The 27,106-nt window shown below is 49.3% G+C and overlaps 1 protein-coding gene across 2 annotated transcripts in view; it reads right to left on the reverse strand.

Moving 5' to 3' along the window:
* The window catches only part of PDE9A (phosphodiesterase 9A), a 48,924-nt gene extending 22,456 nt beyond the window's left edge, over nt 1–26,468 (reverse strand). The window contains exons 1-6 of one of the 2 annotated variants that reach the window (XM_009932632.2): nt 26,186–26,468; nt 13,620–13,690; nt 11,774–11,851; nt 11,389–11,432; nt 4,116–4,170; nt 3,216–3,286 (exon numbers count right to left, since the gene is read on the reverse strand). In XM_009932632.2, coding sequence (XP_009930934.2) covers nt 3,216–3,286; nt 4,116–4,170; nt 11,389–11,432; nt 11,774–11,851; nt 13,620–13,690; nt 26,186–26,254 — 388 coding nt within the window. In that variant the 5' untranslated portion in view covers nt 26,255–26,468. Of the gene's footprint in view, nt 1–3,215; nt 3,287–4,115; nt 4,171–5,847; nt 5,929–11,388; nt 11,433–11,773; nt 11,852–13,619; nt 13,691–26,185 lie in introns of those variants that run through there. The other variant, XM_075443883.1, reaches the window with a different exon arrangement.
* Nucleotides 26,469–27,106: the final 638 nt, after the last annotated feature.

Here is a 27,106-nt window from a genome sequence, read left to right on the forward strand (position 1 = left end):
AGCCGTGAGAACCTAACACAGTGCAAGTATGAGAATATTCTCCCTTTTCTTTCCCTTTCATTGAACTATCAGCATGCTCAAGGACATAATACAGGCCCATTTATTAAGCACATGTCATTCACGTGGGATCATTTCACAGCTCATTTGTTTACTGAGCTCATTGTTTGCACGGACAAGCTGTGGTTCAGGGAACTCCAGGCAATGTGCAATCGCACAATCAGTATTCAGTCACTTTCTTAGAAAATAATAGCCAAAATCACACTTATCTGGAGGGTAGCGTGTAAGTGATGAAAAACTGCCTTGGAAGGGCACAACTCTATAGATAAGAAGAGATCTGAATTTTGTTTTCTTTATGCTAGTAACAACAAAGAATGCTACTGGAACAGGGAAAGGGGAAAAATAGACAGGTATATGAACTGAGTCCAAAGTACTGCATATTAGGGGACGAAAGGAAAAGGGTTTTGATTTATGCTAGATCACAGGGATACCCTCCACTTCAAAATCCTATTTGCAGATTTTTTTTTGCCTTTTTTTTGGTTTTTTTTTGTCTAGCATTGTTACAAGTAATTTCTTTGGGTGGTAACAAAGTGATGACGCAGGCGAGATGCTGTGCTGCTTATTCAATATCTTCATTCTGGATATCTGGCTGCACTTTTTCGGGTACTCGGTTCAACTGCCAATGATCAGTTGCACTGGACCCAAAGGCGCTATGCTGCTATGTTCCACCCCGGTGCATTCGTCGAGGAGAAGCTCACGGGTAGCCCATTTGCCAAGCTGTCTAAACGGTAGTCAGTGCCTATCTGAAGCAGTAGGAGCAAAGTAGAGTTATCAGACTGACAGGGTACTGGGGCAGGCAACGGCAGAGAGGAGAGGAGTAACGGTGCAAAATGGCAGCCCTGAGCATTTTTTCCTGTTGCATCTCTTTAGTTTTCTTCCAAAATCTCTCCAGGGGAGCAGAGAATTTACATAATTATTTTCTTAAGGTAGATGTGAGATGCTTACAAATTGTAAAGGGTTTTTGCCAGCTTCCTTATTCATGTGTGGGCTGCTGTGTGAACATTGGGGCAAAGTAAGTCAAGCCACGGGACAAAGCAGTCCCAGTGCTTGCCCTGCAACGGACTCATTTTCCAAGGGGAAGTCACAAGATTTAGATGGGATTTAAAAATCAGTTAAAAGATTTAGCTCCTTGAAAACACATCTCTGTGATGCTGTCTCTAGACAGTAACGGGAAGGTACCTGAGAATGTTTTATGTGAGGTGCAGATGTAGCACTGTCATGAGGACTTCTCCATACACACACGTCACCTCTGGGGAAGAAATCCCGGAGATCTCATGTGAAAGTGGTGGAAAAGGGATCTCCAAATGAGGTAGGAGAAAAGGCAAAACAAAAGCACAGTTCCTTTCACATTTGGCTCGCAAATGATAAATGGCCTTGTCATGTGCACTGATTAAGGGCCCATTATATTATTCTGCAGCAAGAAATACCTTCTGAAAAGACCCTGTGCTGTCTAAAGATATCCTTGGGCTGAATCCAGCACTGAAACATGTCTCTTAAAGCAGCCCCTGGGAGCCCAGCTCAAGTATTGGGGCTGGACACTCCCTTTCTCTCACAGTGTTCCTTTTTAAACATGAAAGCCTGGGATTATTTCAAAATGTTGCAGATTTGGCTGTCTTGCAAATTCTGGAAGTCCAATTTCGAGCAGATGGGTGCACTTGTAGACAGGCAACCCAGGGAGCTCCTTCCCACAGGCTGAGGATGCTGGAGACGGGATCGCGAGCGCTCAGGCAGAATGACAGCAGATTGCTACGTCTGCTGCTATTTCCACCAGCGTCGAGACCCACTTACAGAGAGAAGCCTCCTCTGGGGACCAGTGAATTCAGTTCACCCGCACGGCACGGCAGCTCTGGGTAGGCTGCCTTCCCTAAACCAGCAATAAAGTGCTGGCGAGTACAAGCGCACAACCCTTCACCGCTGGCAGCTACGCGCAAATCTTCATTATCTCCCTCCACTGCCGCGGGCTGCCAGTGCTGAAAGGCAGCGTGTGCGCAGGGTGCAGCCAGGGATCCCAGGGCGTCATCAGGGGAGCCAGCAGCCGAAAGCAGCCCCGAGCTGGCTGGGATAGTTTCTCGCCTGGGCTGCCAAGGGGATAGGAAGACCCACAGGAACGCTTGCCGCATTTGCTCTAGTCCATGGTGCTTAGCCCTGAGGACTGGATTTGGTCAGAAGTTTCACAGAAAACGCAGAGTGAGCGAGCTAATTCTTCTTCTTTTTTTTTTTTTTTCCCCCTTTTCTTTTTTTCTTTTGGACAAAAGAATAAACCAGTGGAGCGCTGGGGGAGCAAGACAGGGAGGGATTGCCACCCGGGCTCCTTGCAGAGGTCCGTGCTGGGGGGCAGGCACGCGGCAGGGTGCCCCCTCCACGGACGTTGCTGGACGTTCTCCCACCCCACCAGGAGCCTGCGGCTGGGGTGGCCTCAGGGAGAGGTTCCCCTGCAGCTGCTCTTTGAATAAGGACATTTTTTTTCCCCTCTCCCTGCTGACAAAGGCATCAGTCTCACTGAGCAGCTGCAGGGTCAAGGTAGCTTCTGGTCAGGGGGAATTTCAAGAAAGCAACTTCTTCCATGAACCAGAAACTGTTTTTTCCAGCCAGCTCTAGTGAGAAAGTGCTTGCTGCAGCTGTAGTGCCGGGGAAGACTCTTCCCGCTCGTGACCTAAATGCTGCGAATCTGCGAGGATGTGGCCTTTGGTGTCAAAACGGTGCTGTGTGACAGTGCCTTATTCATACCCCTGCCCTGCCTTTCTGGGACCTGTGTTCTGCACAATATACTGAAAAACAGCAAGCCAGATGCTGCAAGTGGGGGGAAAAAAAACCCCCAAACCAGAAAAGGAGCTCCTTGACCAGCTGAACTTCACTTGGCTGTTGCACAGTAACTGGATACGGTTGTGTTACTGCTCAAAAGGGCCCCCCCCGGATGCCACGCGTCCCTCCCCACCGTCGCCCCACTGATCGGTGCCACCACTGCCTCCCGCCCTTCCCGCACCCCACCCCGCGCCGGCCGGCGGCCTTGCACGCTCGAGGCCGGCCAAACTGTGTGCGGCTGGAGGAGGCTGGGGGGCTGTGGGGAGTGGGACAGGGCAGGGGTACAACAGGGGCGGCGGGGCCAGCGGGTCCTGAGGCACCGGTTCCCACTGCGATACAAAGAAAGGGGGACTCACATTCAACCTTTTTCTCCAGCATTGCCAAGTGATTAGCTACTTCCGTTTTCAGCTCAGTGAGTTTAAAAACCCTGCAAAGAAAACCCTCATGTATTAACGTTATACATTTAATGCCATACCTACCCTAGGCGGAAAGGACTTTTGCTAGAAATATCTACATTTTTCAGAGGACTGATCAGTCCAATGGCCGTTGCCGTAAGGAAAAGAAAATTTTCCATGGAAAAACTAAAATTAGGTTAGAAAATGCAGCTGAGTGATTTTCAGAAAAATTAGCAACAAATGACTTTGTTATGGCCCTGGGAATGTACTGTGACTGTGATGCTTCATCAACCCCTCTCTCGGTAGTGACTTGTTATTGTACCCCCCAGGGAAGCAAAGTTAAATTGATAATGCTTAGCCTAATGGCAGCGTCTTGGTGTTTGCACGCTCTGAAGCCCTCCTGATTTTGGGTTATGCTGGTGATTTGCTGAGCTGTGGTAGGATTGATCCGTCTTACTGAAAAAAGCTGGAATAAATTAAACAGCTATACAGATGTTCAGAAATCCTCTCTGAGGAGAGACATGTTTGGGTGTTAAAGGGAAAAGTGAAACAAATCAGATGATCTGACTCTTCAGCAAAGAAGCATTTCTTTTGCTTCCTAAGAGGGCAGGAGCACAATGAGAACATTTGTATTTAATACTTGATCTCCCTTTCAGATCAAAGATAATCGCCAAAGTGGCTTTTGGTTGAAGATACTGTATTGCTATCAGCAGGAAACAACGTGTGTAACAGGCCTAAATTTGACAGGAAGAGTGGGATTTGAAAGAGATCTTAAATGCCCCTCTGCCTCTTGTGAAAATTTCACTTCAGGCTGATAAAAGCAATAGTATTTTAAACTAATAACGATGTTCAGCTTCTTACCTTGAAAACTGCTCAGCAATCTGTCCCAGTAAATTCTGGAACAATTCTTCTTTCTCTGAAAAAAATAGGAGGGAGACATAACAGAAAATGACAGAGGAAAGAAGACACCCTCAATCCCCCTGCAAAGTGGCGTTCCCAGACTTCCAGCTCTGACTATGAGGCATTTAGCCAAAAACGTCATTCTGGTCCTTTGAACTGTGACAGCATTTAAGAGTGACTTCTCGCCTTACCTGCCTTCTTCTGCCTGCAGATTACAGTCAAGCAAGTGTACAAGTGATTACAGTCAAGTCTCAGGAGTTTTTTTCGGGGGTGCTGAATCTCTGAGAGGTGGCTTGCTTTAAGGCACCACGCTCTGGAAAGGAGAACCCTTTCACTTTTCTTGGGTGGGACACCCAGAATTGCCATCCACTTTTGAAAGGTCTGGCTCACAAGGACTGCCTCTACACCATCAGCACGCTGTGCCAGAGCACCCACGAACAACGCAAGAGCTTATGAACACCAGGAAACCCAGCTTGCCTTTCAGATTTGCACTGGTACATTATCCTGGAGACAAATTTTTGGTGCCAATTCATAAGGATTGTACTGCTCTGCATAAACTTCAGGAAAGCGTGGTATGTCAGAGTGATTACCCTCACTAAACAAGGTCCGCCCTTCCCAGTTCATGGCACGGGCACAGCAGGGCACAAGTTTCCCCTTTTCCCTTGAGAGCGTAACTTGGACAGAGCAACCATGGGGCAGCACCCGCAGGGATCCCCTCGTTTCCCAAGCTGCAGCAGCCATGCCGGGAGCACTCACACCAGCAGCTCCCCACCTCCCACTGTCAACTCCAGCGCTTGGGAAAGTCAGCCTGGTGATGCCCCAGCCCCTTCCTGAGACCATCACAAGACTGCAGTCACCAACGCTGGGAAAAGCAAACGAGTCTTTAAAACAAGACTCTAGATTTCGAAGAACAGTACACTTCAGGAAGGAAGAAGTACAATAGCAATGTTTTCCCATCTTTCAGTCTGTCCACACTGTATTCACACAGGCAGGAGAAGCATAAATCACCTCTGCTGAGCTGTGAGCTGCTGTTTCTAGACTGCTCCTGCTTCCCCCCACCAGCTAATTTAAACTGCACTGTGCTGCAGTCATTCTCGTGCCTGCAATGGGGATATACTCTTGGTTTCTCACACTCAAGGAGCAGAAACATTGCATGCTCTCATACACATGCCGTAGATTACAGAACACCCATTTATACCCTACGTAGAAATACCCCCACGGCATTTCTGAAGCTACTTCTTGCACTTGCCTGAGGGAGCACGATGTCTCACGAGTGCAATCACTCCAGCAAAACACATCAGACAGAATATAGCCCAGCATTTGCAACATATTTCTAAATAACAGCTCTTGTACCTGTTGAAAGGATTTGCAATTCCTCAGGTATTAGAGATGTCAGAAATACTTGTCAAGAGCATTCACTTTTCTCGTGAAAACAATGTGGCTGTTACCCCCGTGTCTCTAAAGTGGAGCAAGCACTCTATGCTCTGAAAGTCTCAGATCTAATTGCCTCTCTTTTTTATTTTTTTTTTTTGCTGCCATCCGACTCCCAGCGGAGCGGCTAGCAGAGCAAATGAAGAGATTAGTTGTTTTCACAGAGACCCATTTTTCAGTTTTCTCGCAAAATCCACTTGAAAACCCAAGCGCTGAAACAAAGCAAACGCTGCGCCCTATTTAAGACAGGAGGAAAGCTTACCGTATGCAGCACCTGGGATGGTACCCGAGTCCAGCAGTGAGAATAAGCAGAGAAACCCGTGTCCTCTCACTTCGGTGCCGCTCAGCTCTCTGACAGTGGCTGTAGCACGCCAGAGACTGACAAGTTTCCTATAAACACCGTTCCAGTAAAAAAAAAACCCCAATCTTACTTTCACTCCCTCCCCCTGTCAAAACTCACTTGGAGTACTAGGACATTCTCATCCAGGGAACAGTCAGCTGCAATCTGATGTTTATGGATGTAATAAAAGACTTTCAAAATGAAGATGTATGTTTTTATAACCCCAGGGTGCAGTAAAGATATATGACTAAGAGTGGCAGTTCGTCTCATCTTAAAGAGACAAAGTTCCATTTCTTTGCCCTGTTCCTTTCCAAGGCAAAGACCTCTGCTAACCCCTCGTTCTGAAGAAAATCAGACTTCGTGCCAACGTCATTTAGTCTTGCTTGCCCACTCCTTTGCAAAACAGGAAGGCTAGGTGTCTTTTTACCCCCTTCATTACCCTCTGTCTTCCTTTTTTTATATACCTCTGGGCAGGGCTTGATACCCCAGGTGCACGTAGCTACCTTTTCCCTCAGTTGCTTCATTTATTTTGCTGCGATTCCCTCTGGGAAAAGGAAATCCTACTGCACATAGCAGGGGCAGATGCAATCCGTGCACCTTGCTGAGGGCTGCCAGCTCCTGCCTGCAGTAACCTCAAAGCCAACAGCAACCCTCTTCTCAGCCCACCCCTCACCGCACCGCGAGTGTGCAACCTTTGCAAATGCAGGTGTTCAGCAAGTCAGATTTTTGCACAACACGCAGCCCATTTCAGAGCTGACAAGTGAAAATTAGAAAACCCCTCTCTGTAAGACGCTGCAATAGCGTAATGCCAGGCAGGGCACAGGCCAGCTCCGGCCTCCCCGGGTTTCCCACGGCTCGTTCCTGTGCTCACAGCGGGCACAGGGACTGCGGCTCCTCGCCTGCTGGCCTCTGCCAAGCTCAGCAGGGAGCTTGGCCGGGGCGTCACAGAGCTAGAAGATATTTTGCTCTCCCTCCTGGCTGCCCCGTCTCCAGCAGGTCTGGGCAGAGAGCAGGCGCAGGGGGAATGCGGCAGCAGCACTTCTTGCTGCGGCTCCCGCCGCGGCCGGATCAGAGGGCTGGCAGCGAGCACGCACCTTTCCCTGCCAGATGGAGACTGGGCACATGCTGGGGCAGCTCAGGTTGTGCGTGCACCGACACAGATGGCTTGCGACCCACCGGCACGCACCCTCTGCTTCGTGCCGTCCTGCTTGGCAGTGGCTCTTCCTCTCCCGTCTCACACGCCAGGATGGTGGCAGGGAGCCACCTCCATCCTCCCACCCTCCTCAGCTCCCCTCACCATCCTGCCAGCCTCACCGGGGTGTGAGCGGGGAGTGCGTGGGGTTGTGGGGGTGGGTTGATTTCCCCCCCCTCCCCGTCTTTTCTGCTGTGGCTAAGCAAGGCTGGGAAGACGTGGGCGTCTGCCTTTCCCTGCCAGCGTCAGGCTGGCGAATTCCTGCCACACGGTCTCTTCCTCACGTGTGCCTGTGCCTCTGGCTTGGGCTCACGTCTGTATTTCCCATTCTGCGGTTTGTTTGGAGCTGGGCAGTCAGAGGAATTTGAAAGACAAACAGCCAGGTGGACAAAAACCCCAGGAAGGGGTGTGCTTCAAGTGCAAGCCGACGTCCATGAATCACGTCATATCGAGCGCCAAATTGGCTTGACAGCTCAGGTTAATTTGGGCTACCGCATACGAATCCCTGCATGTGTGAGTAATCCTGAAGTGGCTGAGCAGTTGTCCCCTTCCCAACGCACGTATCCACGTGGGATGCATGTAAGGAGCAGCAGGCAGGAGGGGTTTTTTCTCTCGTGGTGGCTGCCTTTTCCCTCTTGCCTGAGCTGCAAGCATGAATATTCCTCCAAAAGGAGAAGAGAGAGATCCCAGAATAAGAAGATTTAGACACAGTGACGAGCTTCTGTCGCTTTACCAATAGCAATCTGCACAGGAGCCTGTGTATTTAATCATTCAGGGGGAAAAAGCGGTCCCCGTGGATCTCGGGTGCAGTCGGCGGTGGGCTCAGCGGCAGGCGAGGCAAGGCTAGCACCGATTCACAGAATCACAGAATCACAGAATAGTAGGGATTGGAAGGGACCACTGTGGGTCATCTAGTCCAACCCTCCTGCTGAAGCAGGGTCACCTACAGCAGGCTGCACAGGACCTTGTCCAGGCGGGTCTTGAATATCTCCAGAGAAGGAGACTCCACAACCTCCCTGGGCAGCCTGTTCCAGTGCTCCGTCACCCTCAGAGGGAAGAAGTTCTTCCTCATGTTCAGACGTGGGCCTTCTAGCAGGCAGCTACACACGTCTTGGTTGAGCTAGCTCTCCCACTGCAAGCCGATGTCCCTGGGGAGAGACTGGGGGTTTTTCCTCCCTGCGAGTGCTAGATAGCTGGTTAGTTGGAAAGGCAAATAACTGAGCACAGGTAAGCCTGTGTGCTGTGCTGCCCTAACTGTGGAGTTAGGAAAGCCCCCGCGTGTGTTTCTCCCTGTTTAGGACAGCACTGGATCAGGCTCACTTGAGCCCCATAGTAGCTCCTTTCTCTGTACGTTTCTCAGAAACGTAACAGACTTCAATCTTATTTCTCAAGAGAGTGCTGCTAGTAGGATTTGTTCATTTAATTGGCATCTCCAGCAATATTGCAGAGTGCCTGAACCATACTAATTACAGCCACAACACAGTCATCAGTTCGTGAGTTTTGAGCCTCTTCCACCACGAGGACGCAGACCAGAGGCTTTCCACAGTTGGGAGGGAGAAGTTGCCTGTTTGACAGGCTTGGGACTTTAAACACCCCAGAGGGAAGGAAGGGCTTGGCACTGGGGGTTCGGTGCTCTGCTCTGGTCCGGGGCTGCGGGAGGGGGGACAGCACGTGATGCGATGGCCCCACAGGCTCAGGGCTGGCCAGCTGGGCCCCCGCCTCTGCCTCGCAGACGGCTGACCCCGCGGTGATACGGTGATTGCTGCTGCATCCAACAGACGCTCACTGGAACAATAATTTTTTTAATTGCAACCCTCTCCCATGACTATGGCCAGGAAATGAAGAACGGTTTCTTAGCAGGACTCTGGTGGATATCTCCTCCGCTGGATGAAAGCCACTGCTTGTATTTCCCTCCCAAAGGATCGTATTTTCCAGTCCCACCTTTTACAGCCTTTATTCCAGTGAAGCGTGTCTCAGCCTCTTCCAGCTGCCTGGGACACTGCTGAAAAGAGGTGCGTTACCTCCCACTGCTGTGAAAATTGGGGTGACCCCCTTTTTGGCATTTATTTGGACAAGTTGCTTTGGGAAGCAGAATCACGCAGGCAGAGTTGTTCAAGAATTGAAGACTAGAACAGAGCTGTGTTTTTTTCTTTTAACGAAGAGGAACAATTTCCCACTCTGTTTATTCTTCCTACTCTCAGCAAAATGTCAGCAATGCTTAAGATTAATGACAACCCATGTGAAAGAGAAACAGATATGAAGGAACATTAGTTCCATCACACTCAGTTCAACTTTCCTTCTCTTTCCATAGCAGACTCTATCTTATGCTTTGGCAACCTACCGCCAGAATTTTTCTTGCCCTTTTCAGCCTAGATCTCTGGAAATCCTTGTTTTATGAAATGCAGGGAGGGAAGAGAGACCTTGCTGACACAGTGAGCTACGCTCTGCACAAAGCAGAGCCATGTGCTGTCAGCTGGGGTGAAAAATGAGGGCCCTGGCAGAGTGCGAAAAGGCATACATGGTCTTACAAGAATATAAAGTTAAATTCATGTTAGGAAAATAAAGAGCAGGTTTTCCGAAGAGCCCTTCGATCAGCTTCTCAGCTAGTATAACACAGCGGCATTCCCCGGCAGAGCCCCGATGGCCCTGTTTGCCGGTCTTTCTCCATCTTGGGGCAAATGACTGTTGCTTACCCACGCCAGCTGGTGCACAGAGACACAGGCTCCAGTCACTGAAGACTCCACCTTTTCTGATCTGATAATGCAAATAGTGTGCTCCTGGACCAGAAGAGTGGTGCTGTTCCAGCAGAGTTCATTACAATAAGGAAACAGTTTAGGAGACAGCTTCTTTTCCCCTAGCAGTCACGTGCGTCCCTCAGCTTTGACTACCTCCTTCTGGCAACAGCAGCAATTGCTGACACGGGACCTGTTTATGGCTCGTAACAAATCTTACTGCGATAAAGTTCTTCCCTGTTTCCTAGCTTCTTTGTTCTTTTTGCTCCACGTTCGTCTTTGCTCTCTGCATGCACAAGCTCCCGGCAGCTGCCCCTCTGTGCCCCCCGCACACCCTCCCACACTGCCTGGCTCTGCCCTTTTGCTGCAGATGTTTCTGCTGCAGCGGACATGGGTACCTCAGAGAGTAGCTTTGGGTCCCTCCACCTCCCCATCTGAAAAAAAGGCAGTGCTGTGAGACACTATGTTTTCTTGCATAGCACGAGGCCTAGAGCAAGAAGAAGAGGTGGGGCCTGCAATTAGCATTAGCAAGAAGATGAGGTAGGACCAGCAACACTGCCTTGCCCCCAATCCAAGAGCCTCACCCATTCCTGCAAACTACTTTTTCCAGTCCCAGACTTTCCAGCTCCCTCCTGTTCTTTCCATGCAGTCTACGTTTCCAAGATAATCTTAACCTCTTGCCCCTTGTCTCTCCTATCTTCTCATTTTACTGCTCCAAACTGTGTCCCCAGCTGACATCTCCTACCATACTTCAACCTCTGCCTCAACTCCACAGTGTACAGGCTAGGGCTCTTGCTCAAGCTGCCTTGGAGCGAATGGCAGGAGATACTGCAGTTGAACAGATGAGAGAGACGATGAGCCAGATGCTCTACAGGGATCGCCCCAAGCAAATGTTCTGCTCCAGCGTCTGAGAGCTACTGGCCTAAGCATGATACTTGCAGGCAAAGAAAAGTGGTAGCAGCGCCACTTCAGTCCTGCCTGTGGAGTATGACAGGGCTGCGCACCGGGGAATGTGTTCCAGATGTGTTCTTTCACCCAGGCCCTCTTTAATCTTGTCAGGTGTATTTAAATATTTATTACACTTAGAGCTACCGTACCCACAACAGAATTTATGCTCTCTCCTCAGCCATTTGGAAATAAAATGAAGTTGAAATGTTGTGCTCAGCTTTCCAGCAGAGCTTTACTGGAAGGTAAACAAGTTTAAGAAAACACTGCAGGACAGGCTTTCAAACGTTGTCTGCATTGCCGGAAAAAAAACACTGCCCCATGCGAGACTCTCCCCAGGACACCAGTGTGCTGAGTCAGACCAGAGCTAAACACTGTGAAAGTCCCCTGGACCCCAGCCATTCCACCTTATCCTCAAATACTTTGAAATCTGAGGACTTTTTTAAGCTTTCCTCCAGAATACTGTGATCAAACACTTCTTATTCTGCCGTAGCTACAGCCTTGACACCATCATTTTTCTTTCTTTCTTGCATCATAGCCATGTAACTTCCACACACAAATGTTTGCAAATCCAGTTCAAAAAGATTGGTTTACCTGAAAGCTGCCCAGTGGCAACTGGTATCACTTTGTATGGAGACCTGGAAGAGTCAGAGAGGTCTGATGTTAGCAACACTCAGAAAGCAGTTTGTATTTCACGATTGGCAGCAAACAGAGTAGGGCAGAGAAGAGATGTTCTACATTAAACACTTAAAAGTGGTATTTTTTCCTCAGATAATTACTCCTACATTAATAACAAGCAAAAATCTTCAAAACCAGCAGGCATTATAGCTATAAGCCAGCATGCAATTCTTGCTGTCATCTCTCTCCCTCCAGGGAGCTGCTTACCTCCCAGTGCACACAAAAGGCATCTGCAGGCAACCACCACTCCTTCCCTTGGGCTTGACCCCATTTCTGAAGAACAGGTTGCAGAAAGACTTACCTCTCTGAGTTTGCAGGCATTGTTGGATCAATGGACACCATGCAATTGTCTGCTGTCAAAAGGGAGATTGTTGTGTTCCTGAAAAGCAGATTTCAAAGAGGTTTACTTGACCTAGAAATGCTGGCTGAAATTCTGTGCTGCTGCACACAGTGCATAGCCGTCTTCTCTTCTGCAGCACTCCTGGCCTGGCCCTGTCTCGGACCGATTTTATCTTGGTGCAGAAAGGGTCAAAGCACAGGACAGGGTAGGTTTGATGCTTCACCCATTTCAATTACCAGAGATGTTTCTAGCAAAATATTAGGTGTGATCATCTTTGATCTCAGAGCAGACTTTGCTCCCTGTTACCTCGTGCATTCTGTTGACTCTTCAATTAATAATTTCTATTAAAAAGCTGTGTTTTGTGATAGTTTGACTCGACAGCTATGTATTGACTCACTATACCAATGACTACCAGTGCTACGAATGTCTCGAAATTGCCTAGTTACTCCTTTACCAAAAGAGATAAAACAAATCTCTTGCTGAATGTGGGACTTTTATTTTTTTAGGCTGTGCTAGGTGTGATCTCACAGGCTCAGACGTAAATCTTGGAGTCTTACTCTGGCTCCAGGAGCCTAGCTGAAATGAACAGTTCTTTGGAACTCTTCTGATGAAAATAAAATTACAAATACACAGTGAACACACTGATCATGAACGACTAAAACCACTAAACAAAGTTTCCTGGGTGATGGAGCGGAAGTATTTGACATGATAGGCAAACGAGAGTTGTTAACCTCTCTGATGTCAAGTGAGAGGAAACAGCCAGGATAAACAGCAAAGGACATTAATTCTGCCCAGCAGTTTATGCAAAGTCCGAGTTAATATGGACAATTTTATCTTTCAATCCCCAGAGCTGGAGTCATGCAATAAACCCATGACTAAAGGGTTGGTTTATTCTTTCCTGTGCTTTTTCTATATTGTAAACCTCTATGTACAATGGTACAGACTATGGCTTATTGCGTGCCTCTGTCCTGTGCTGCTCACGGCCTGTACGCAGACAGCAGATGCCCCTACCCTTGCCCTTGACAGGCGGTGCAGACATGGCTGGGTGCCCCACCATCCACCCTCCGCCACATGCCGGCCTCTCCAACCTCGACACACACTGACACCCAACCCTGGATCCCTCACAACACAGAGATTTAGGCTGGATAATGTTCTTTAGGTTGAGGGCAAGAGAAACAAACCCTACCGGAAATTACAGCAGGACAGATGCATGGACTTTGCAGGACAACATAAATCAGCAGATACTTGGCCTGGACAAATGATTTGGGGATATTTATGTTCTATAATTTATGTTCTGCTGGGATACTTTGTGCTTGAATACCCTATACCTGGGATTAGATTGTACTGTGTCTAAATATAAAGCTTATCTTGTAGTGGCAATACTTCTCATTGGCCCCAAGATTTTCCCCTAAAAACCAGGTTCTGAACATATGGTTATGTTTCACTCAATATGGGCAAAAATGTAGTGCTGAGGGATAACTGGTAGGCACACAGAACCCATGCGCAGTCAGGGCTGGGCTTCTGCACTTGCTTTTATTTTTTTAGACTGTATGCCTTCTGTTCCATTCTATTTCACTCTGTTCCTCAGGTGCAGCCAGCACTGAGGTGGCTCAATGCCTGCCTGAGCTTTGTGCACTTTTCCCACTGGTGCTTTCTGGGTTGCCCCAATTTCTTCTTCCAGTAGACCGGAATGAGAGAGGAGCCTGAATAGCAGGTGAATGCATCATTTGGGGCCTGTCTTTAAATTGTCTCCAGAAGTAAAGCAACAAAAGCGAAGTGAATGTCACAAATGAAAATAGACACCTACCTTGGTAAGCCTGTTGCAATGCAGAAGAGGTCCATGATATCTTTGGAGTTGCAATATTTACTAAAGATCACCTTCCAAATCGAACAGCAGCAGCAGGAAAAAAAAAAATGAAGACAAAGAAAAGAAAGGACGGTTAGTTCCCAGTGAGATATGAACCCTATTCAGGCATGAACTGGGCTAATTTTAAGGCTCATCCTACCACTTCAATTATCTGATTTGACTTGTGAGCTGGAATATTTCTCTACTCCTGTTTGATACTTATGCTTTTTTCGATAAAGCCAGCAAGCTCTGGAGACCCCATTGCGCTGTTCAGAAGTAGAACAGTACTGTATGGGAACCGAGAGCAAGAGGTACCTCACAACGCAGTATTGCTGCAGGATGATAAGCACTGCAGATTCAAGGGTGTAAGAGCCCACATTTAGGAGGAGAAGAGCCCAGATTTGGGGAGGTCCTTGGGTGGTATAAAAGGGCACTCTTTACAGACTGCATCAGTGTAAGCTAGCTTTAAGTAGAATTTTCCCCCACCGGTTGTGCCAGATTTCCTGCAGTCTCTCAGGCTGTATCGTTCCTGCTGTCAGGTCAGCACTTGGACCTCAAACTACAAAATTTGCTGCTGTTACCTTCCCACGCCCCCAAAGGCCTCTTCACCCCCCTGCCCACCCATGCACCCCAGGCAGCCCCGGTGCAGAGAAGGCCGTCTGAGTGACGGGTCTGCCAGCACAACGTCCCCTCCACCCATGTGGCAACGCAGCCTTCAGCAACGCGATCCCAGGCCGCCATTTCCCCCAAGACTCCCATGTCCGTCAGGGCACGTGGGCGATGGTGATCCCCGGTTGAGAAGATCTTCTGCAGCCAGCGTGAGGGGCAGAAAGCCTCCGTGTGCCTGTGATTGCTTGTGGTGGAGGCTCTGAAACCACGGTGGATATAAAATGCCTCATTGCAGTCAGCCCTGGCTCGTCTTTTCAAAGCCAGGAACAACAGCGAGCGGCAGGGCTGGTTTGTCTGGGGGCTACTGGAGTTGGTGTTGCGGCCATGGGCTGTGGGGGCCAGCTTGTTGCAGTGGGGAGCGGGGTGGCTTCCCTGGGCAGCGCTGAAGCTCAGCTCCCTCACACCCCTGGAGAAGAAATAGCCACAAAACCTCTGGATTTGGGATGCAGCAGCTCAAAGGGACTTGTGGAGACCTAATGGCCAAAGTCAGGAGGAGCAAGAATGTGATGTTTCACAGATGAGGTCTCAGGCATAGGGAGATCAAGGTAGAAAATCTCCTCTGCTTGCAGGTGCCTTGCTGGAAACACTATTCTCCACCCCTCACGACCACCCGCAGCATCCCATATTCTCAGGCACAGTTTCCATTGCTGTCCATCATGGGCGCGGGGGATACGCAGGCCCACAGATCAGCCTTGAGGACAGTGACCCAGAAAATGAGGAACGTATCACCTGCGAAGAACTTCCAATGCTTTATTCTCACTGCCTTGCCCCGTGCTGCCAGGAGGAGGCAGTGGCTGTGGGCAGGAGGGAATGTGGGCATCGGGGGCTGCGGGCAGTGGGGGCTGTGGGCAAGCAGGAGCTGTGGGCAGTGGAGGCTGTGGGCAGTGGGGGCTGTGGGCAGTGGAGGCTGTGGGCAGCGGGAGCTGTGGGCAGTGGGAGCTGTGGGCAGCAGGAGCTGTGGGCAGTGGAGGCTGTGGGCAGTGGGGGCTGTGGACAGTGGAGGCTGTGGGCAGTGAGGGCTGTGGGCAGTGGAGGCTGTGGGCACTGGGGGCTGTGGGCAGTGGAGGCTGTGGGCAGTGGGAGCTGTGGGCAGTGGAGGCTGTGGGCAGTGAGGGCTGTGGGCAGTGAGGGCTGTGAGCAGCGGGAGCTGTGGGCAGTGGGAGCTGCTGCCGCCCTGCCCAGATGTGGTCAGGCGAGCAGGCCCCATGCGTTCTGCAAGGTGAGGACCACGCTGGAAAAATAGCATGCCATCATCTAATTAAAGGCTCTTCCGAAAGGTGTCAGTGCCAGGATTTAACTAAGCCTGCAGCCTCACGCTAGCAGCCTTGGCCTTTGAGCATTTTAATTCCAAAATCGTACTAGCGTTGCAATAATACGGTTCCCATGCGCGTTTTCCGAGATGCCTTTCAGATACTCAGAGATGTCTGTGGCGCTGACCCAGACCTCTGCAGTGGGCAAGGGCGAAGCCATTGGAAAGGTCGTGGGACACTGACAGAGAGGAGCTGCTGCTGCCTGCTCACAGCTCCGGGCATGGTGAGCCGCGAGGGTTGGGAGAGCCAGGACAAAGCGGTGAGATCTGGCCAGCCTGAGTCCTGCTGTGCCTGGGCTGCGATGCACCGACACTGAAGCTGGTGCTGAAGCACGGCTTCAGACCACAGGTTTCACCGGTGGTGGGAAGCCCTCTTACCCTTGACAGAAGCATCAGGGGGTTTGTGGTAGAGAAGAGAGTGACATTGGTCACCTCAAGAGGTGGCTGTGACTGATGCATGCGTGCACACGCACCTTCCTCGTTTTCCGACCCGGATGAGATTACGCCACGCAATATCTTTACTTTATAAAACATCAAAGCACTTGATTGCTGAGGTGGTTATTAACTGCTATGGGGGAAATGGGTGGGATTAATGCCCAGGTGTGTTTTAAAAGCCTGCTTTGCCCAGTGATTTACTCTTGGTTATTAAAATACAGCAGCAATCAAAGCAATAAAACATAGCCAGTCGAGTTCAGATAGGGCTGAAACCCTGCTGCTAGCAGAAAACAGCGTATTACCAAAGTGATAGCTGCTAAAATCGGCTGACAGAGTATTGGAGGGCACAACAACTGGTACATGCAGTAACTGAGGAGATGATGTTAATTGCAGCTGAACAGAGGGTAAAGGCTTGTGATGTGCCGGGAGTGCTATTTCTGGAAATCAATTATTATTGACCGGGACAGATAAGAGAGGAAAAGATAAAAAAATTAAAATTAAAAAACATCAAAGGTAAGAAAGCTGGCCTGACTCACAGAAAGAAGCAGGGGCTAGCAGTACATTGAGAATGAATTTAAATGTTTCTATTACTCTGTGTAATAGTGAGAGTGGGAAGCAAAACAAAGACTGTAGATACTATTTTCTAGATTATGAGCTATCTCCATACATGCTTTATAGCTTTCCATACTTGGCTTTTTTACTGAAATTTGCTAAAAATGGGTTTGTGAATCACCCACCGCACTTTTATATTCATCTCAGGATGGTTGTCCTCAGTTGCTTGGCTTTTTTTAATCAAAGAGCATACGCCAGTAAAGTTTTCTTCTACTGAAACCTGCTGAGGTTTTCTGACCAACTACCTTCTAAACCAAAGCAGCCAGCCTCAGACATTTCCAAGCAATATGCAGTTGTTCCTGTTACTGCCTGCAGGTTTATGTTCCCAATAAATTTGATGTCAGTTGTGCTCATGGAATACAGTTGGAATGTATTTTGGAGAGACAGGAGGACTGTACTGCGTACCATTGATGGCTCCAGCACAGTATAGGAATCCTGTTCTCCTAAAGCCCATTATCATTGCAGGGAAATTAGCAACATGAAGGGATACAGTGAGATCGGGCTTGCAGCCATACCTCAGCCAGATGGGACACATGGTTTCTCCCATGACCAGGGAAGATGCTTGACCTGCAGCTTTGAGGATAGGCAGCCCTGTTGGCATTGGGTGGAGAAGCCAGCATCTTACCCTGTCCTGTGAAGATGTCCTTACTTGGGCAGATGTCTTGAAGCTATCGCTCTTCAGCCCAGGTCTCCATGATGATACTTTACTGGCATTGTTTGTGGATCTAATCTAGATCTGCAGTTAGCAGCGAGGGACTTCATCTCCCTTCAAACCTCTCTCAGCCGTCTCTGACCCACCGTCATTGTCTTGCTTGTTCCAATCCCTGGGTGGCAAGCCACTGCTGCGACATGTCTCACAGCACCTCACTCCCTGCTTTAATGCCCAGCGATGGAAGAAATCACTGCTTGCTTAGGGCGGGACTGAGACCTTGCTATGGAGCATAACAGACGCCAAAGGCAGGAGACCACAGCAGTTTCTACAGCTTTGGTAGTGGATTAAGATCATGCAGGTAAAAGACACAGTTTTCCCTGCAACACATGTCCAAAAAGTGCATAGTCACACAGGTCAGCACAGCCCAAAAAAGCCAGGGATGCAGCTCCTGATGCACCTTCTATGAGAAAGAGTGCACACAGGTACTGCAATATTGCCTGGTGGTATGAGTCTCCTGCAAGACCGGACAACACAAGGCACTCCTTTGCCAGTGTCATTTCTGAAAGGGAAGGCAGAGCCAAAATCATGTAAGCAGAGTCACAGAGGCGATAGACCGCATGGGAAAGGGAAACAGAGGCCTCTGCTTCAGCTTGTAGATTGATGACTAAATGCCACAAAGTAAATCAGCCACATATAAACCCTGTTAATTGCATCTCCTTTGGATTTGTGCCAGGAGGAAAAAGAATGTATCCCTCAAAAATTATGCAGCATCTGCAAACAATTCATTTCCCCCGTTTGAGACTTAACACTATTTCTTATTTCTGTCCTTCTTACCGTTAGCAAAACTTCTACCATGTGTAGAAAAGAATGACAGGAAAACTAGTTTTCCGTGAATGCTCAGCTTGATGATTTCAATAATTCTCCATCAAGACCAAGAAGCAGCCATCTGATTTAAGTGGGGAACGCTGTCTCCCTGCCTTGGAAAGTAATGTGAAGCAAAGTGGGGAAAAGCAGGATGAATAATAACTGAGGCTTTTTGGAGTGGAAATAATAATTTGATGAAGCATGCAGTGACTGAGAAGTAGGACAGAGTGACTCGATGGGGATGCCTGGTTCCTGGCCCAGAACTCACTTCTGTGGGACTGGTTTCTTTCCTGGAGACAGTTCTGCATTTGTTGAAACCTCTTCCTCTGAAATAAGGGGCCATTGTCTCATAATGCATGGTATCCACCACCGGTCAAGGACAAGGATTTTAAAAGCCCTCTCAGAAAGAGCAGGGATGAAGAGCCCTGCTACTCTGTCTGGCTTTCCTACTCAGAGGAGCAGTTTTATATTAAGGATAGTGATAGAGATATTATGAAGGGACCATAGTGCACGTACTCTGCAACCTACCAGCTTACAACTAATCACATTATATTTTGCTTTCAGATAGGATGGGTAAAAACACAGCCTACAAATCCAATTTCTGTTCTATATTTGATCCTCAGAACAGCTAATCCTCTCTGTAAACTGTAAACCCTGTCCAGAATGTTATCCTGTTCTGATCTGTTGTTGATAATTGGGTTTTCTTCCAAGAATTTAACTCGTGTGTGGGTTTTTTTACCCTAGTAAAATTCCTAAATAAATAATGCAGTTATGTATCTTGCAGGGACCGTGAAAATTGTTGCTGCTTCTGTAACAGCAGCTTTCACCAAGGGTTTCTGAATTGCTGAGGCAGAAGGCTGACGTGAAGCTTTTCATTCTGATTTTCCCTGTCTCTCCAGCGGTCTTTGTTGTCCATTTCAAAATGAAGCAGGATCCAGCACTTTTAGATACCACTCTGTAGAAATCACTGGACAGAATTCATATTTCTAAACATGTAAGCAAATGAGTCTTCCTCAAAAAATGGTGATAAATGACCTTATCAGTCATAGTTCCCAACATCCAACAAAAGCCTCACCTAAAGCCCCACATCTAAACATCTCCCAGGTTTCTCATTCTTTGAATTCAGATACAGGCATAGCATGAGCCCAGCTGTACCCAAAATACCTATTTTTTATTTCCTGCACTAATTAACAGTTGGTATTTGTAAAACCACTCCATTTATCTGAGCTTGAAATGTTAGGCAGTATTAAAAATAGTGTACCAGATCTGCCATCTGTTTGATGCAGTAGGGGCTTCTCTAAGAGAGGAACAGAGAACAAGTGCGTGTGTGCATGTGCGTGCGTGGGGAAGAAAGCGCACGTGCCGTCAGCCGAGAGTCCGAGCAAAAATGAAGGCTCCCCTGAGCTCTTCAAACACCACTTCTGTTAGAGAATGAGGAGAGTGCTCGATGTTTTACTTCCAACAGCTGGAGCTCTGCAGTCTTGCTGATTCACACATTTGGGCAGTGACGAGGCTTGACAATGCTATTTCAACACAACACCTAAGTGAAATGTACGTGTGGGATTCGTCTGACGTAACTTCAAGCATCTACAAGTCTGGCATCTCATGCATGTTGCTCTGCTAGACTCCCTCTCTTGCCAGCAGAGGAAGAGGACAACTTCCAAAGGACAAATCAGCCCACACATCTCTAAAACCCAGTTTAAGGTGGGACGAATCATCATCTGGAGGTACCACCCGTCTCCCCAGTGACTACGGGGGAACCTGTGTGACTAGCTTGGAGCAGTCATCACTAACTTCTAGGTGACTATGGTGAAGAGTTAAGTGGGGTGAATCCCGTTAGTTCCCTAATTATATACATTGTCCTAAAATGAGAAACAGGAGCTGCCAGACAGAGCTGATGTATTAGGATCCCGAGGCATGTGGCTATATGGTAAGTCACAATTCCCAACCTTGTAACAGAGTGCTGTGGGAAAAGAGATTTTTCTCTTTGCAGGAAAGAGAAAATGTCTACGATATACATGTGACCCCCAGTGCAATCTTGGATGTCCATTGAGAGAGACAACACGGCAGGGGTTGGCTCTGTCACCAAGAGCAAGGAAGGATCTCATTACTTTTTAGAGTCACTGGGCCTTGTAGAGGAAGCCAGGTTACAGAAATGAGAGCCTTGTGCAACCTGCTGGCTATACTCAGTGACATGTTGCTACAATTCAGTCTTTCGGTACTAGTGATTAATGGCAGAATGTAACCAGGAACCAGCAATGCTGGTTGTGAGAGGCTGAGCTGAAAGTTTCTTATTTCTGCAGCAGACATATAAGTATTTCAGCCTTTGACAGATAACAGAAATGTCTGTACTCTGGCTTTACTTAACACAAAAAGGGCACATGGCTGCTGCTAAGGGAGCACTAAGTGCCATTAACCCTGTAGCACATTAGTGCATTAAGCTTGAAATGTTTTGTAAACTGGATAATAAGGATGCTTTAGCACCAAATGTCCTCACTAAATGTGAGTGAAGCCAGGCTGCTTGTTTTAAAACTACTCACGCGATTAAAGTCTGACCATTACAACACGCTTGGTAATACAGGACTGTCAGGAGGGCAATGTTAGTTAACAGCGTAGGGAAAAGCAGGTGTGGTGAGAGGCCAGCGAAAGGCCAATTTGCAGCCACAGAAGAAAGTTCACTAGAAAGGTGTAGAAGAAAAATTGTTTTGTCTTGTTTGTATTAAGCCAAAAGAGTTTGTGTGTTTGTGTGTGTGTGTAGCGCAAGTTGCTACGGCTGGCTTGTCTGAATCCATAGGTAAGGCTAGCAGGAGAGTGTCAGACCTACGCTTTGTCTTGGCTAATGTGTATAAACTGTAATGACTACAATAGAATTCATGTGACTTCAGAAAGGTAAACAGCAGTAAACAAGCCTTTTTGAGTCATGGGTACAGAAGAATCATGGAGCTATGCTGGAATTACGGAGCTGTGCTAGGATTATGGTTTGGCTCTCTAAATGCTCCGAGGAGCCCTCGCTGGGGAGGAAAGAGAAGGGGGAGTAGGAGAGAAAAAGAGCCCTCAAATATGACATTTTCCCTCACTTTTTAAAAGCCTGGTTTTAAGCCATTTTTACTCTTTAAAATTTTTATGTGCTGTAATATGATGGAGTTTTAGGAACCTGCTGTCCATTTCTTGCTGCTTTACAACGAGAACATCTAGCAGCCGTCCTGAATTCACCAGGGCCACCTAAAATCAGAGAGCCAAGATGAGCCGAGACCACTGGCCAGACTCAGGCTGTGCTACCTTGCACCTTCTCTTGCCCACAGAGACCTGCCAGCACTAAGAAAATGGCCTGGATCCCACAAAAACATATTTTTGCCTCACCATGTTGAAGAGGGTTTTGGCATCGACTTGTCTATGGGTGGAGGAACCGGCGAAAGCTGGCCAGACAGAGTAGCCCCTGGAGGTGTCCGTGTCCCGACTGCCCATGAACCCCCACTCTGGGCACTCCTCCAACGGTCAGCAGCAGTAAGGGTATTGCCCTAAACCCCCAGTCCAAACAGACAGGGAATTGTGTCCATGGGCACCGCAGAGCACGCTTGCTCTGCTGTGCCAAGAGAGTCACGGGGATGTAGAAATATTTAATCGCCTTGAACTGATCATCGCTCCATTATTTTTCTGCTGTGCTTTGTTTTTAATCTGAATCCAGATTGGTGTGTTAAAAATAGCACGGCAAGCTTTGGAAAAATCTGTTGGGTTTGCTAGTCTAGGCATTTATACCACAGTTGCTGTTGCTCTAATTAAAAAGAAAAGCTCACATGACAGAAACGATTCCTATGCGCTGACGTTTCAGTGCAATAACTACAGCATCAAAACACAGTCTTAGCTTTGTTCTGCTTGTCGTGGACCTCACCCAAGAGGAACAATGGCTGTGGACGGATCAGTGTCCTGCTCCACAGGTCAGTACAGTAGATACTCAGAAAGGTGGAACTCAATATATTTTTTTGAGAGAAAAAAAGGTCATTTCTCTGTTTGGCATCCAGAATGACTCAGTCAACCAGCAAAATGGCTCCAAAATTCTTTACTTGCTTTCTGAAGAGGAAGAAATTACCACCCTGAGTGATTTCCTTGAATGCTTGACAAAGGCATCAGTCCTTTTCTTTTTTCCAGTTAGTTCAGGCTCCGTACCCATCTGACTTTCCATCCTTGTCACAAATGTGATGCTGATTAAGACACTGGAAACAGAAATCCTCTTGAATTAAGCATTTTTCTCAGAGGAACTCCTTACAACTCTGCAAGCAAAGCCACTACCTGTGACATTTGAAAACGAGAGCCATGAAGCCACCCATCTGGGAATATGGCCACTGGCTGGTTTGGCTCTGCTACCATTTAAATCTCAAAGGTCAAAAGAAAATGTTGCCCAGCAGTTTCTTCATGGAAAAAATTTGGGCATGCACTGGGGAACATTTTCTTGCTGGTGGATTTTTAATTCAAAACAGACTCAGCAGGAATTTTTCTTAAAAACGCAGCCAAAGGGTTAATAGCATCATGAAGGAAAGTAAGACTCCAGACTGGGCTTAAGTCTGACAGAGCAAATCTCGGTTCTCTGCTGGCAGGTTGGGGAGTCTGGGTGCTCGACCCCATCTCGTGGCACTCCACAAGAAACCCCCGTCCACGGTGGCACTGCAAGACCACCTTGTCCAATACGGAATGCAGCCTCCCCTCAGCCTCCCCCATCTCCTCATCTCCTCCTTTGGCAGCGGACCAAGCTGTGGCAGGGGTGGGACATGGACATGACCCATGAGTGTGCTAAGCCCCAGGCACACGTACTGAGCACGCAGGGAGGTGTGTGTCCAGGAAAGCAAGTAATGAACTGCACGATGCTGCTGGGCAAGAGGACCCTTTAAAAATCAATAAACCAAGCAGTGCTGGATTCCCCAAGGCGTGCATCCCCTTTACACAGACGCTGGACAGGAAGCGCATTACGCTATAACTTGATTTTTCAACCAGCTCCAAGAACAAATGGCCTCTTTGAAGGCGGTTTGCGCAGAGCCCCGGTTCAGCATGCAGCTGGAACGCTGCAAAGCCTTTGATCTTCCCTCTCCAGCAGCCCTGGCACGGCTGTCCTCTCCAGCTCCTGCTTTATGTTCAGCTCTACCTCCACCAGCTTGGCAGGCAGCCTCCCCACAGGAGACCCCCATCCTCTGCCCCTTGGCTGGGACACAGCTATCAGCAGCCTGCAGCCTCCCCCGGTGGACACAAAAGCCACCTCTTTGGGGATCTTGAGCTCAGGTAACTGTGGGGGTTCCGCAGCTGGGGTCCGCTGGGACAGGGTGGGTCTTCTCATGTCCCTCCCAAAGTGGAGCCCTTGCTGCCCCAGCATGGAGAGATGCTCAGTCAACTCTGCCCATTGGAGGAGAGCCCATTCCTGTGGCCAGCTTTGGTGAAAGCCATTTTGTGCCTGCCCGTGGCTGTGAAAGGTCAGTTCATCATACTGAGAAATGACCAGGAGGGAGACATTGCAGGTGCAGGCGGGATGGGGCCAAGGGGAAGGGGCAGGATACGAGGAAGTTATTGAGGTGAGGGCTAGGCTTCCCCAGTGTGATGTGCGCATGATGTCCAGCAGCACTGGGCCGGGGTCCCCTCTGCTGCCAGCCTCCCACCACCCTCCCGCAGGCGGCTACTGGACTCCTGGGTGTTCATGGCCCTGGCCTTGCAGGTGGGGACCTCAGCCCTTCCTCTGGGATACGCTGGCCTCGGGCCCCATCCTGTGTTCATCCCCTGCTGATGGCACCTCCTTTATTTCAACAACTACCCAGAAGGGTTTCAAAGCCAGCAAACTCTCCTTCAGGGATCGCTGTGTCCTTTCGCCCTCCCCGCTGTGCCGACACACAAACCCACTTAGCTTCATTCAGCACTCCTGCTGCAGAGCACTTGCAAGTGCTCGTCTGCAACGAGCGGGTTCCTGGGGGAGGCGGCGCGTGGCTCTCTGTGCCAGTGCCGAGGCGAAACAACCCCTCCCAAAGTCGGCAGCACTGGTGGAAATTCAGAGTGGGGTTGCGGAAGCACAGAATGTCCTGTCAGTAATCGCCATCACAGCTCGCGCTGTCGTAGGACGCCCAGTCCTATCGCATGACCCTGCGGTGTCCGGCAAACTGGTTGCAAGCTGGAGCTGAGCCCTTGCAAACTCAACAAGCTCTGTGATAATGAAGCTCATACCTCATTACTGGGTTGATGAGTAGCTCAGCATTGGTTTAATGAGTTGCCTTTAGAAGCCTCCAATCCCACATTCCTTGGAAGATTAAGGGTTTCTTTTTTTTTTTTTCTAATGAAGTTGTTACTGCGGAGGCATGAGAATCTGAGATATGCCCTGCTTACCCCTGGGTGAACCCCATTTAGGCGGCATTTTTGCTGCAGGAATCCTTCCAAACATTGCACAGATGGAATTTCACATCTGACAAAAGAAACAGATAACGTTTATAGAGCAAAAAAAACCTTAATGCCGCCTGAGTTTGCGTTTGCTTCCTCATGCGATCGTGCCTCTTCTGTGTTTTTAGTGTCAGAATTATTCTCCAGAGACTGCTCCTGAGAAACGCTGTTTTTTCTTAAAACCAGAGTAGCCGACAGACGATGTGCTTTACCAACAGCTATGGAAACACGTGCCACCCTTTCGAAACACTGAAACGTTTTCGTGCTGAACAGTAAAGGTGCCTAGGGACCTCCGCGCAAGCCTTGCTGCTGGGGGCTGCCAGGCGACCAACTCACTGAGCTCCGGCAGCAGAGACGTGGCTCCCACATCTCGGCAGAGCCGGCACGCTCCTGCCCACCAGTACAGAGGGGCTCGTGGCGGCAGAGACACCGAGATGGATGAAGAGGAATGGCCCGCTCTGGGGAACCTGGCGCGGATTTGGATTCCCTGTGGTCTGGTTCCTGAGGACAGGACTCTGGCAGTGGCGGTGGGTCTCCAGGGCTGTGGCAGAGGGGATCGCGGGCAACGGAGGCGTGCGTGGTGGGACGGGACTGTGAGTATCAGCTCTCCCTTTACCTCGTCCCTGCGGTCACTCGTACGGCGAAGGGGAGGGAAGGGAAAGAGTGTCTTTGCTGCTCCTTTTTAAAGGAAAAACAAAAGGCGAGGCTGGGTGAAATGAAAATGTAGAGCAGGAAGACCAGAGAGAGAGGTTTGAATTTTGCAAGTCAGAGTTTACTTGCTCTTGAGCCTCTCGGCCGCTTTCACTCTATTACAAAAAATGCACTTGGTTTGTGGCCAAAGAAGGGTTGACAGAAAGAAGAAAAAGACGACTTACAAAAACGCGGCGGCATTGTTTCTGTTTAAAGGCAGTGGGCTGTCAGCTCGACAGCGTGCGAGCTCTCCCCTTTAGCTAGAATACATTTCTCCCGCAGTTTCCCCCGTGCTGTGAACCGTGGTTAAGCAAACAAGGCAGGCTAACGGAATCGCAAGTTTTAATTAACGCTTATCGCCATTTAGGAACAACTGAGCGAAGGTGGCAGGGACCCTGCAGCCCGCCGGCGATGCAGCGGCACAGCCCATTGCACCGCAGCCGGGCACCTGCCTGCCGCTCAGCCGTGCGGCAGCAAAATGCCCATCGCTGATCCCCCCGGCAGGCAACCTCCAAATAACTCAGCGTGCCGTGCTCCCACGGCTTGGGTGAAAACCTTTCTGCAGGCAAAACTTTGTAAACACGTCGGCGACGCCGCTCCGGGAGAGGAAGCCTGCACGGCTGCTAAGCTGAGGATCCCCACGCAGGCGGCAAGAGCTGGCAGCGCCCAGCCCTCCCCTGCTGCCAGCCAGCCTCCCCTTCCCCTTTAAACAAACATCTGTGTACAAAGCAGAAGCCACTCAAGATCCCCCCCCTCCCCTTAAAAAGAGATTTGAAGCCCGCAACGGCGCTGAATGCAAACACGCTTTACAGAAATAGGTCGTGCAGCAAACACAGCCCACAGCCGCCGCTGCTTCCAGAGACACTACTTTGTGAAAAATAGCGAAAGTACCTTTTGAATTCTTCCATCAACATCCAAATAAATACACTTGGGCCGGTAAGTTGAGGAGGCAGATCCCATCTTGCTACAGTTGGGCTTTCACTGGACTTTTTTCCAGTGTCAAACAGAGCAGAAAATGAGGTTTATCCTACTAAGCCGAGCCACCGCTGCCTGACAGTTTGGTGTCCCCGCTCTTCTGTATCCCACGGTACTCTCATTCTGGGAAGGTCCCTCCTCTAACGTGCATGCATTTTGCTGTGCCTCTGTCTCTCTCTGCCACCTCCTTTTAGTTTTGCTTCCCTCCAAACCCAGCTGCCTCGGCCAGGGAAAGACACAGGCTCCAGATGCTGTCCGCAAGTGCCCTCTCGATTCCCATGGCAACAACCCCTCTTGGCCTTCTGGCTGAGAGCTGCTGGCCATCCGCGTTGTGGCTCTGACCCTGGGGCTGACCAGCTCCTGTTTCACGCACCACCGAGTGGCACTTATCCCCCTGGGGTGGGTTGGGAAGGGGGGGAAACCTCCTTCGTCAGGGTGGTGAGAGGTGTCATTCATTTTCGCGGTGAAATAGGACCGTAATTATTAATTAGTGCTGACCCTTCTGGTGAGCCACCCGCACTCTGCCAGCGGTGCGAGAGGCTCCCGGCTGTGCCCTGCACTGGGAGTGTCCTTCCAGACACCCGCCACAGCCGGGGCTCGGACCGCCTCAGCCCAAACTCAGAAGCTTAATTTCCACATCCCTCCTGTTATCGTTACAAAGACAGAAAGAAAATGCAGCAGCTTTTTTTCCTCTGTAAGCTCCAGCAGCACGAAGAAAGCGTAAAGCCCACGCTCTCGCCCAGCGCCCTCCGTGCCACCCCCAGAGCGAAGGAATTTGTTATTTAAGGGAATGCGAAGTATCCTGGCAAAGGCGTCTCCCATGGGAAGGCGCAGCTG

The sequence above is a fragment of the Opisthocomus hoazin genome, chromosome 1, assembly GCF_030867145.1.
Source record: "Opisthocomus hoazin isolate bOpiHoa1 chromosome 1, bOpiHoa1.hap1, whole genome shotgun sequence".
NCBI classification, from domain to species: Eukaryota; Metazoa; Chordata; class Aves; order Opisthocomiformes; family Opisthocomidae; genus Opisthocomus; species Opisthocomus hoazin.